Source organism: Haliotis cracherodii, unplaced genomic scaffold (genome assembly GCF_022045235.1).
Source record: "Haliotis cracherodii isolate W230 unplaced genomic scaffold, xgHalCrac1.p SCAF_16, whole genome shotgun sequence".
NCBI lineage: Eukaryota > Metazoa > Mollusca > Gastropoda > Lepetellida > Haliotidae > Haliotis > Haliotis cracherodii.
Window position 1 is genome coordinate 1,011,316 of NW_027266271.1, and position 12,857 is coordinate 1,024,172.

The following is a 12,857-nucleotide window of genomic DNA, read 5'->3' on the forward strand; positions in this document are numbered from 1 at the left end:
GACAAACTTAAGACAATAGTCTTTTTACCACTATCATTTATTATGAGTCAGTGCTTTGTTTCAAGGCATCGCTAGTGGTAATCTGATTGTGGTTAATGTAATAAAAGGATGAACTGGCAAACTTCAGCAGCTGCTCCATACAGATTTGTTGTAAGTTGACAGTAAAGCAAACAGCTTTAGAAGAGAAGTAACTCATTGTCTGGATGAACAATACCTACCCCTTCCTCCACTCCCTGTATGTTTTTTTAAACATTGTGATGAGCATTATGTCAACATACCTCAGATATGTAACTACTGGTATCTTGAGTTGCACAAACTAACTTTGTGACATCCCCCTCGCTGTGCCGACAAGCACAGAAGAGAGTGGTTCTGTGAGAAGATAAGCGACAGCTTGAGTAAACAAACAAGAAAAATGGCGTCGGGTAATTACAGAGTGCCTGTGTTTACGGAATCTTTGCCATATGGGTGGTGGGTTGAAAAAGACAGTGTGTGGCAGACAGTGATCCATGACAGACTTGCCTGAAGATAAACAAGGGCCAGCAATAGCTTTATCATTACCAGAGAATTATCATGGAACTGTTCTGGGTGAACAATACCTTCCAAATGGCGTGCTGATTTTCTTGGGGAATTAGTCAGCTAACAACGCGTGTCGGTCTGACATTGATTAATGAACAATTTCCATACTCGTATATGCAAGGGGCCGACGTATGGTTCCTGTAGGAAGTGACAACTTGGAGACGATGGCTTGCGGTATATACAGTTTTACTTTATACATCTAGATATAAACATACAGAAGACACTATGTGCCAGGTCAGCACATGGTGGTAGTGGTTGGTGTCTAGGTGCCCCGGAGTACCCAGCCTAACACTAGCTAGGCTAAGGGTAAGACCTTTCTTTTCCTCTATTCTCTCTGGACCAAGGCTTATATAGCCAAGGTCACCTGACATTTAGTAAGTAATAAATATAAATGTAAACAGTAAATCATCAGCGACATACTTGCACATCCTGTTCAGGATGGCAGACGGTCGATGTACACAAAAATGGGGATTAACAAATAGGATTAGCATCTTATAAATAACAGCAATTAAATGTTTCAAGGCATATAGATGTCATGGCTCCAGGGTAATGAGCCTTTGCAATCAAATGTTCTTCAGACAATGGGTGTCGTAAATCAGTCACCATGACAGAATGAGGGTGTTATTTTCATACGTGACAAGGTATTTAATGAACTGGGTGTTGGAATGTTGAAGAAAAAGGAAGCGGTCAACACACTGATAACTTTTATGGATGGTATTTACATGAGATGAATTTTCAGAAGCATATGATGTTTACACAGAGTTTGACAGGTAGAAGAGATTGAAAGATCAGTCGATGGAATCATATGTCACTGAATTTGAAAAATTATACATTAAAACAAAGAAATTTAATATGACCCTTTAAGAACCAGGGCCCCGTTCCACAAAGCAATCTTAAGGCTAAGTTGATTGTAACTCACTGAGTATGCGATCTTAAATTTTTGTTACGATCAGCCGCCCGTTCCACAAAGCAATCTTAACTAAGAGATTTGTAAGTTAAGATCAAAATGCTTAGTTGCTCCGGACTAACGTAGGATTGCTAAAATCGATCTTAAATATTGTACCATAACAACAAAGATGGCGACTTTTCTTATGGTGTGCAAGGAAATGCGTCGTCTGCTTAACATGACCAAGGGAGGCCACTCTAAGGGAAACTTTCGCATCTTCATGGCTGAAGATTCCGATCTTTGTTAAGATCGGCTACTTAAGAACTTGTAAAGTTACAATCGCCCTAAGATCGCTTTGAGGAACGGTTGTAAACTTAAGCTAAGACAATTTTAAAATTGACGTAAGTCTCTAAGATTGATTGTAGTTACGATAGCTTTGTGGAAAGGGGCCCTGTGATTGCTTTCAAGTTACTTAAAAACGCTTGTCTTGAGGACATACAATTTGTTATCACTGGTGTCAACTACAAAAATCACACAGACAGCAATGTCCTTAAAGAATTTTTTTGGCAAACAAGCGATGCCGCCATCTGAGGGGTATTGTGGTATTCAGATAAAGACAGAACCAACATATGTGGCAACCAACACAACCAATGTGGAGGAAGAGAAAACTGCTTACTTTCCTCAATGTAAAAGGGGTAGATGTGGATATGTTTTCTTTGGCAGAGGAAACAACAATCATTCCAGCAGATCACAGGCAAGAAATAATCATTGACGCAGGTTCCGAAGTGAACCATATGACAACCAGGAAGTACAGAATCTGTCTGGACATGATGGACCTCCTCTTCTATGCAAAAACTGCCACAACTCGTATAAAAAATGTGAAAAAGAGAAAGTTTCAAGACAAACAAGAAGAATTTGTGTTGTTTACTGGCAATAAAGGAGAGGAATTGCAAGTTCTAGTTAATGAATCTTTAAACTCTGCAGTCTTGGACAGTGCATGCAGTTTGACAGATACCCTTGATGGTGACAAAGTAAGACAAGTGAACAGAAACAAAAGTGACTCTATCTTCAAGTTTGGGGGAGGAAGACTTCTCATATTTATTGTATACTCACATGCAAAAGAAACGCAAGTCGAGTATGCAGTATACATTTTATTTATTTTCAACAGTAAAGACAAGAAATACTAATAGGGCAAGATTGACAAAAATTTGACTGAAGACAGTTTATTGGATTAAAAGGCAGATGACATAATTGGTTTTTTTCAAATGTTAAGGGCTTACACAGCCAATACCCAAAATGTCAGTCAATACCTGGTGTGACCACCATTAGCATTGATCACTGCCACACATCTCCTGTACATTGAGTGGATCAGACTTTTTGTGAAGGCCGCAGGGATCCTCCTGCACACATCCAGAGCAGCTGTGCGTAGTTCATCGGCAGTTGTAGGGACTGGGCGCACATTGTGCAGACGCCTTTGAACCTCATCCCACAAGTGTTCAATGGGGTTCAGATCAGAGCTGAGGTCTGGCCACGGTAGAACACGGATGTTGTGTTGTTGCAGAAAGGCCATGGTAGCTCTGGCAGCAAGGGGACGAGCTTTGTCCTGCTGGAAAATGTGTTGTTGGTGTTGTGCAAAAAATGGAAAAACGTTGGGTCTGATCACTTGGTCGATATACCGCTGAGCAGTGACGCCGTGTCCCCGACCTTGACCAACATTCAGAAAGCACATGGGTCCAAGTCTCGCATTAAGTCCAATCCCCACCCATACCATGACGCTAGGTCCACCCCATGGATCCCTTTCCACAACGTTTCTGTCAGCGAAACGATCACCTCAACGCCGCCAAATTCTGACTCTTCCGTCTGCATGGGAGACACAAAAGCGACTTTCATCAGAGAAGATGACACGCCTCCACTCACGATGACACCAATTGTGATGACCCTGTGCCCACTGAAGTCGTGCTTGTCGATGCCGTGGTTGGAGAACAGGATGACGTGCTGGTCGGCGACATCTGAGGTTGTTGGAACGAAGACGTCGGATCACAGTGTCCTGGCTAATGTGTCGATCATATGTGTTCCTATGGTCTGTCGAGCACTTTCACTTGCAGTTAGAAACAGATGTCGCTGGTGTTGACGGGTAATCTGCCGATCTTGTCGAGGTGCGGTGACCCTAAGACTGCTCCGAGGAAGGTGATCTGTGGTCTGTGTAGCATTGTATCGATGCAGGAGACGGTAAATTGTGGTTATGTTAACGTTGAAATGACAGGCAACATCTTGGACAGACTCTCCAGCTTCCAAATGTCCGATAGCCTGGTTTCTCTGAATTTGAGTTAGGCGTGGCATTGTTGACCAAGAAGTGGTAGGTCCAAGAATCGGCCACAGTTTTATACCCACTACAGTTCGTGACAGTTTGTGCATTTTCGATTTCGCAAGAAATGGGTGCATGATACCCACATATTCATTGAAATGGTGAGTTTTGGCAATTTGTTTTTTATGTTGCGTTTTTACTCGGGGCTTCCAAAATGCAACCAAAAATATTGATCACACCATCAGGCTTTACTACACGCTAAAACTCGTATCAATTTATGGTTCCGTGTTTGTTACTTATTTGCTTTTCTTTTGCATGTGAGTATATTTAAGTGCTGTTAAAATAGCATTTGCTTCCGTGTGAAAATAGGAGAGTTATCAGGTAATCTGGATGAGATAGTCCTGGATCCAATGACAGTGGCGCTGGCAACAGTGTCACCATCCTTGGATCCATCTGTAAATATAGATTTGTAAGTGTCATATGTTTTTTGTTATTCATTATGTTGTTGTTGATAAACTAGTTGATTTGTGGCAGATTTCTTTAGTTTAGTTAATGTTAGGTCCACCTCTGGCTGTACTGCCATGGTGGAGAAGAGGAGAGCTGAGTGGGGGCAATATCATCAAGATTTATTTTAGCAGCAGAAATATGAGATTGTATTCTTATTCCAAGAGGTGGAATAAGAGATGATTTTTTATTGTAAAGTTCTTCATAAAGAGGATTAAAAACACAGTTGTACGCTGGATTGGATTTCAAAGAACGTAATTTAGAAATGTACTGTAAAGACAATTTAATGCAGCGTTGCATAAGGGACAGCTCATACAGACTTTGTATGGGAGAGGTACTAAAAACTCCTTATGGGATGAGATGGATCGGCACCTTCGACGTTAACCACGTGTGCCACAGACACTCCAGGAACCTCGAAACATGCTCCAGCAGATATGGACAGATATCCCACAGGACTTTGTGAGATGCCTGGTCCATTCCATGAGACGAAGATGTGTTGCTTGCATCGCAACCAGAGGTGGACATACAGGCTTTTGATTTGTAAATTGACATTTTGGCATGTTCAAGGCCCTGATGATGAACAGCATCTAGTTTTTTTAAATTGCTTTTACAAGCTCCACCATATACGATGGAGCCATAATCCAATTTAGAGCGGATGAGCGTTCTGTATAGTTGGAGGAGGGTTTTCTGATCCCTCCCCACTTCGAATTTGAAACAACTTTCAGTAGATCAAGCGCCTTCTAACATTTATTTTTTAAGTAATTGATATGTAGTGGAAAGGTCAAGTGATGGTCAAATATAATACCAAGGAACTTGGCTTCTTTTACTATTTTGATAGGAGCTCCATCCAAAACTAAATCAGGGTCCTTATGTGGCTTACATTTTCGACAAAACTGAATGCAATTCCTTTTAGATTTTGAAAACTTAAAACCATTTTCAAGTGACCATTTATGAATTTTGTTGAAACATAATTGGAGTTACCTTTCAATAATGTGCATGTTTTTACCACAACGAATATCTTCACAAACCGTACGTCGTCGCCTCAGATATGCAGGGATTGTCGCCAGAAGGCCCATCAGACGTCCCATTTTGACAGGAAACCACAATCAAGCATGTCTACAGTGGTGCAGACAGCGTTAGGGTATGGGGTGGGATTACAGCAAGATAGAGGACCCGTTTGATTGTGGTAGAGGGAAATCTCAATGGACTGCGCTACCGCGACGAGATCATTGGCCCTGTTGTTCTACCAGTTTTTGTGTCGTCATGGCCCAGGCATTACCTTTCAACATGACAACGCCCGGCCTCATATTGCTCGACTTGTTCAGGATTCTCAACAAAACATCGTGAATGTCATCCCCTGGTCGGCTCGCTCCCCTGATCTCTCAACAATCGAGCACATATGGGATGAGATGGATCGGCTCCTTCGACGTTAACCACGTGTGCCACCGACACTCCAGGAACCTCGAAACATGCTCCAGCAGATATGGACAGATATCCCACAGGACTTTATGTGAGGCCTGGTCTATTCCATGAGACGAAGATGTGTTGCTTGCATCGCAACCAGAGGTGGACACACAGGCTTTTGATTTGTAAATTGACATTTTGGCATGTTCATGTTTTTTTATGAAATCACGCATTTTCTGAAGTCAGTATGGCAAATTAAACCATTTGAACACTTACAGGAGTCTTTTATCTGTTGCAAACCGAAATTGTTTCAGATTTGGTAGAAAACATAACTTGTGAGTGAGTGAGCGAGTGAGTATGGTTTATGCCACTTTTAGCAATATGCCAGCAATATCACGGCGGGGGACATCAGAAATGGGCTTCAAACATTGTACCCATGTTGGGAATCGAACCCAGGTCTTCGGGGTGACGAGTGCACGCTTTAACCACTAGGCTACCCGACCACCCCCACAAGAGAAAAAGAAAAAGATTTTGAAAAAACATAGACAGATTGCGCATCCATCAAGTAGACAATTCTTGATGCTGCTGGAGGATCAAGGATGATACTTATCAGGCATTGGTTGATGAGATAACACAGGAATGTTATGCCTCTTCATTTTAACTAAAAAAGATTTAAAAAATAAGGGGGAATCTGTCAACATACCTATATAAGACACGAAACTACCGGTATCACGTGGTGCTAGAACTAACTTTGTATGTGACGTAGAGAGTCTGTCTGTGTGTCCCCTTGCTTTCTCAACAAGCGCACATGGCTATGTAATGTCATGTTGAGTGGCATATATTAAATGCTATAGAGGTTATAGTTTTCACATTATACACTTGAAAATAAGGTATGCTACATTTCAGCTTTAACTGATCCTAGGGCTGAGAGAGCACATTCACAGACAATGGTGAAATGCCCAGGGCAGGTGTAGTGGAGGCTGTTGAAATTCTGTGAAAATATATGGCCTTACATGTGTGGTCTGTATTGAGAGGACAGAGTGCCATACAAACCTTCATCAATTTGTTCCAGTCTGATAAGGATGTACTTCATAGGATCAGTGCTACTTGTACTGTTCATCTTGCTGCCACTGCTGCTGAGTACCTGGGCTTGTTTCTGTTTGTCTCTCTTCCTGGCGTACATTGGTTTCTGCTGTCTCCAGAAGTCTTCCCTTATCCCTAGGTACTCGAGTCCATCACAGGCCTTTTCCTTGATGAAATCTGTGGTGTTTGTTGCATTGGTTGCTGTCATACCTAGAAATGTCAACATGCACATTTAGAATCATTTGACTTGTATTAAACTGCAATACTATGGTAGCCATAAGAAAAACCATTGCAAACATTCAGCTGCATAGATTTCTACACCGTTCATTATGTGTCATCACCAGGTTTACTCGGCAGTCTTTGTTCAAAGGTCAAAATGGGATCAAACATATAATACATTTAGTTAATCATCTGACAGACTACATAACACAATTCACACCTCTACATACATAAATGGAAAAGTAATGGTCAAATGGAAAAGTAATTTGCAAAGTTTCAGTTTTATTGGTCCAAGGGTTTCAGGGATGAAAAAACTTGCCACACAGCCCTGTGAGTTAACACAATGAAAATTATTAACACCTTGAAAAAAACAGCAAAACCAGTTAGGCTTTAAAAAAAATATTCTTGGTTCTCAGGCACCACCACATCATCCCAAAGTCGGACGCACCTTTCGTTTTTATTTTCATTTTCATAAAAAGATAAATCCTTAAATATGTCTTGAACACATCCCCCCGGCAGTGAAATGCTACAATACTTAAAAACAATGCAATCCGATATTGCGTGCAGTTCCTTACCTTTACATGCGCACTGCTTTAATGTGCATCTCCTTTATTGTCATGGTGGCAATAGGAGTATGTGTGCTTGTTTTGCAAATTCAGCCAATGAAATATCCATAAAACATCACCAGACATAATAATTTACAAATTCAATGGTATTTGTATACTGTATTTGAGACAATGTTTCATATGCAGAGATTAAGATTACATGTATATTTGTCTCATAGAATAAGCCAGAAATAGCGATCATCTGTTTTACACATTTTTTACCCAATCCATTGGTGAGTTGGTTTTTAAAATACTTAATTTCATGGTCAATATCATGACTGAAAAGAAATTTCAAGAGAGTGATAGTGAGTGAGTGAGTGAGTGAGTATTGTTTTACGCCGCTTTTAGCAATATTCCAGCAATATCACGGCAGGGGACACCAGAAATGGGCTTCACACAATGTACCCATGTCGGGAATCGAACCCGGGTCTTCGGCATGACGAGGGAACGCTTTAACCACTAGGCTACCCGACCGCCCCTAAAGAGTGATAGGAAGACCTAAGACTTTGTATCTCTAATGACTAATGTGTGTTTCAAGGTAAGTTCATGGTGAGTTGAAGTTTGTTTGTTGTTTAACGCCGCACTCAGCAATATTCCAGCTATATGATGGCGGTTTGTAAAATAATCGAGTCTGGACCAGGCAATCCAGTGATTGACATCATGAGCATCGATCCTCGCAATTGGGATCGATGACATGTATCAACCAAGTGATTTGCCGATCAGCTGGTACATGATTTCGCCGAAATTCATGTAAACAAAATTGAATGAAGTCATGGCTAAAAGTAAATTACAAACGCAAGTCCAGATATGCAATGAACACTTTTATTGCCCGATGGTATATCAATAGGACAAACTTGCTTAAGCTACAGTCACACAGACAATGAGAACGTGATGCAACCTCTTGGCGACTGATTTCTTTTGCGACCGACTGGCGATCGCTGAGACCGGTGCAACTACTTCTGCCCATATTTGGAATAAGGGTATGATCGCCGATCAATCAGCGATAGCTTTTGCAACTTATCAGTGATTGATCAGCAACTGTTCACCACAGATATATGTCGAAATGTTTGCAACTAGTTGAGACCGATCGGTGACGAGTGAGCTTTAAAGACTGGTTGCGACCAATGGGTTTTTGCAGCTGCCCTGAAACCTTGTAGCGACCTCAGTGAAACCTTTCAGAGACCCCTGGAACCTCATTGCGATTGTCAAATATTTTGGTTGCAAGGAGGTTGCATCGTGTCGCATTGTCTGTGTGACTGAGGCTTTACTTCAGTACAGATTTGTTGACATGCTACTTCCTGTGTTGTGTGCTTCCCACTGCGAAATAAAATCGAAGCTCATTGTATGCATGTATTATGCACACACTGGTTATCAAATGCTGTATTCCAGTATTTTATGCTTCAAGGAATAGTTATGATGGGAGGCCCTTTCCAAGGTTGACTGTACACAACTCCATATTTGGTTACATACTAGTTTGAACAACCAAAAAAAACAACTGCTGCCCGCCCGCACTATATTTTCAAAAGCAATTGCCTGAGAACCAATTCTTTCTATTTTTTTAAAGCCTTATATGTTTCAAAAAATACATTTGCAATTTCATGGTGTGTCAGCTTGATGAAGTGATGAAGGATGTAGAAGTTGACCACTTTGGTGAAACCTTCAAATCAAGGGCATGATGCTGTCAGACAAAGGATCATAATTTTTGTAGATCTGGGAATGCAGTTCACCATCAGCAAATCCTGGCAGCTGAGGAACACAGCAGACCACACAAAAACCTGCACCCAGGAACAATGCAAGAGAGTTGTGGTCATAGTCTATATTCTAATATCAAGCACCAATTAAATTCTCTAGCAGCTTTCAGGGAATGGATCTAGATTTTGACGATGAAATGTTCCTTTGCATAACAATATTTCTATTACATCACAACCAGAATAGATCAGAGGTTTGATCTGGCATCTTGTTATCATGGGCATTGAATATGAAGTTTTGAAATAATGCTTAATGCTATTATAACTGTCAGAAAAGCTTTAGTCGTAGTTATTTATAAATTATACATCAATACATAAAGTATTAAAATAAATATCATTGCAGTGTTCTAAATCACATAAATCACATGGAAAATCGATCCTCTCTTTCTCAATGTAAACATCCAGTGGAACTCCTCTTCTCAGGAGTAAGAATGGAAAACGAGCCCATGTGCAGTCGTACAACATGTCTGATGAACATATTTCCAGGTATTTGAATGTTTGTTATGTATTTACCTGTTATGCAAATGTATCAGGTTAATCATCGTTTATACATTGCATCAAATATGCACTTGAGTTTGAAGAGCAGTGGGCATGCATGATTATCCAACTTTAGGCGATGTTTTCTGTAAAATCCATAACTAAAACTGATAAAAACATCATTAACATGAATTATAACCATTCCCAGACCCTTGTGTACATTAAGGGTAACCTTGCACGGGCCCCAAAATCTGTTTATCCCTCTCAGCATAATCGAAAATACAAATCTGTTCAGGAACAATGAAAGTAAAAACTCCTTGTTTATTCTTATTCTTTAAAAGAAATGTTAAACATGTAAAGTATCTGGATAAATTCTTATACAAATAATTGAACAATACAAAAAAAGCAGTATATTTTGGAAATACATAAATTTTGATGTGTAACTTTATATGTGTTAACAATCAAAATAGTATATTTGTATTTTATTTAGTAAAGGAGCCAGTCAATGATGCATGTAACCAGTCAGGAATAATCCTAAAGTTAATCACAGGGAGGTTTGATTTTATTAAAGATGAGAATCCTTGAATCAGATCATAAAACCAATATGTACACACCTTAACAGAATGAGACATATCATGAGCACACCTAGATACATGCTGCCCCAAAAAGCACACTGGTGGAATAGTGTGGAATACATAGATGTATGTCATCCATCAGATCTATACTTATTAGATGCTTCAATGATTTTTTGCAGGTGTCAGGCTCCAAATTAGCACTTATGCCACTGATTGTTACATGAATAGAATAATCATCTTTAAGGGGAAATGTAGCTTGACACTTCACACATTTCTGTGGTCCAAGTCCATGAGAAACATGGCATTGTCATTTTCAAGAGCATGGGAGTGGTATAACTTCACAAAGGAACATGGCACTTTTTAACTTATAAATTCATTTCAGTATGATAAAAGCATCATCTAAAAGTACCTTCTGTCTGTTACAACCAGTACAACTAAATTTAACAATGCAACTGAATTAAATAGACAAAATTGGTGACAAACTTTCTTATGCGTGTACAGACCCAACAAATTTGTATTGTGCTACACAAAATGAAATATTTCAGATACTGACTTGACACCTAGAGTTGATTGATAGTGAACCATTAGTTTACTTGGTAAAACACTAATTACGAACATTCAATGTTACTAACACAGATATTTTAAAGCTTTTGTTGTCATTGTTTGCCTTGATGATAAAATAACTGCTAACAGGAGTTCCAAATGAAGGACCCCGATGGTTACACTGAGAAAAGGAGGATCTCCCATGTGTAAATATTAAACCATAAATACTTTTTGGCACATAAACCGAACCATTCAATAATTACCTCTTTTGAAACAATGTTTTATCTAAATGCCATGTAAGCTATGTCTTAAACTGGGGTGTCTAAGTATGTCAATGTAAACAAACCTTAATCCCCATAATCCAACTATAAAAACATTACCCTAAAATAACATTGTCTCCACCACTTAATTACCTCTGTATTCAATGTCTAGACATCACCCCCAATTACCAAGGGATAACCATCTAAAAGAGTAGTTTTACATCATGCATCGGTTCATAAGGTGCTTCTAACAGCACAGACATCACGATGGATAGATTACCATGGATACATGGAGTTTTAATGTCTTCATGTTGTAAAGGCCTCATATTGCGTCTTAGGATTGGATGAGTACCTACTGACAGCCCATCTTGTTGGTTGGACTGACGCCAAGGATAGCTTCCTGTCTCAGGTGTAGCAGAAAATCTGCATCTATTTGAATATCTCCAAAAGTTATTATCCAATTCTCCTGCTTGACCCTACTGCCAGAACATACTCCACCTAGTATTGTACACGTTAGAGTGAGTGAGTATGGTTTTACGCAGCTAAGCGATATCACAGCAATATCATGGAGGGGGACACCAGAAATGGGCCTCACACATTGTACGTACCAATGTCGGGAATCGAACCCTGGTCTTCGGTGTGACGAGCGAACGCTTTAACCACTAGGCTACCTGACCGCCCCCATACACGTTACAAGCAGCAGCTCTTCAAGAGCGAACCACTGCTGCAGAGATAGATTTTGAGGATCCTGACACCTGAATCTTGGACATGATAACTTCCAAGTCCAATAAACGTACAACCTCCTTCGGGAAATTCTTTTATCTCGTCTCTCTCTGCGCCTGGATGCATGTTACCACAGGTGTTGTCTGTTGCTTCTAGTACTGATGAATGATGTAGCTGTGCTCTTGGGGTTGAGATATATGGCTTTTGTTTCCTGACAATTGATGTGAAGTGCCTTGTCCTCCTATTACCTGGAGCATAGGTGGCCCAGTTGTCTAAGGCACCACAATTCACTGTGCAGAGTTATGTCCCTTGGGCATGCCAGAAATACCTGCATCATTTCCAGCTTTCCACCCACATTAAGCTGACACACTGTGATACAACTGGAAGACTGTTAAAACTCAATCAATCCATCACTCACTCCTCCTGTGACTCTCTCTGGATGGTATTATTCCCAACCTGTGTTCAATCCATCAGTGTTCAGGTGAAGTAGTGGGGAGGAAAAATGAAGGGAATGTGTACAATGATATTGTGGTAGGAGAGTGAGTGAGTGAGTGAGTGAGTTGGGTTTAACGCCGCTTTTAAAAGTATTTCAGTTATATCGCGGCGTGTCAGCTTAATGTGGGAGGAAAGCCCGAACTGATGCAGGTCTAAGACGTTTACCACTTCAGTGAAACCCACTAGCACGGGTATGGTGTTGACAAACCTAGAAACATAATCGGGGCGAACCGGGATTCAAACCCACAATCATAGGTTTCTGGCGTGGCCAAGGGACGCAACTCTGCACAGCGAATCGCGGCACCTTAAACGACTGGGCCACCCGTGCCCCCTGTGGTAGGAGAGCCACACCCAGGAGTCTGTAGGCTGGTGGTTGAATCAACCCATCTGAATAGTGTGGCCTATAGGGTCATTCTCGATCTGGGTACCATCGAAATGTACCCAGGGTAAAAAT

General features: G+C 40.6%; 1 protein-coding gene across 1 annotated transcript in view; it reads right to left on the reverse strand.

Moving 5' to 3' along the window:
• Nucleotides 1-12,857, reverse strand: part of LOC139463725 (outer dynein arm-docking complex subunit 4-like) — a 220,632-nt gene that overhangs the window by 89,566 nt on the left and 118,209 nt on the right. The window contains exon 6 of the mRNA XM_071244976.1: nucleotides 6,729-6,968. Coding sequence (XP_071101077.1) covers nucleotides 6,729-6,968 — 240 coding nt within the window. The remainder of the gene's footprint in view (nucleotides 1-6,728; nucleotides 6,969-12,857) is intronic.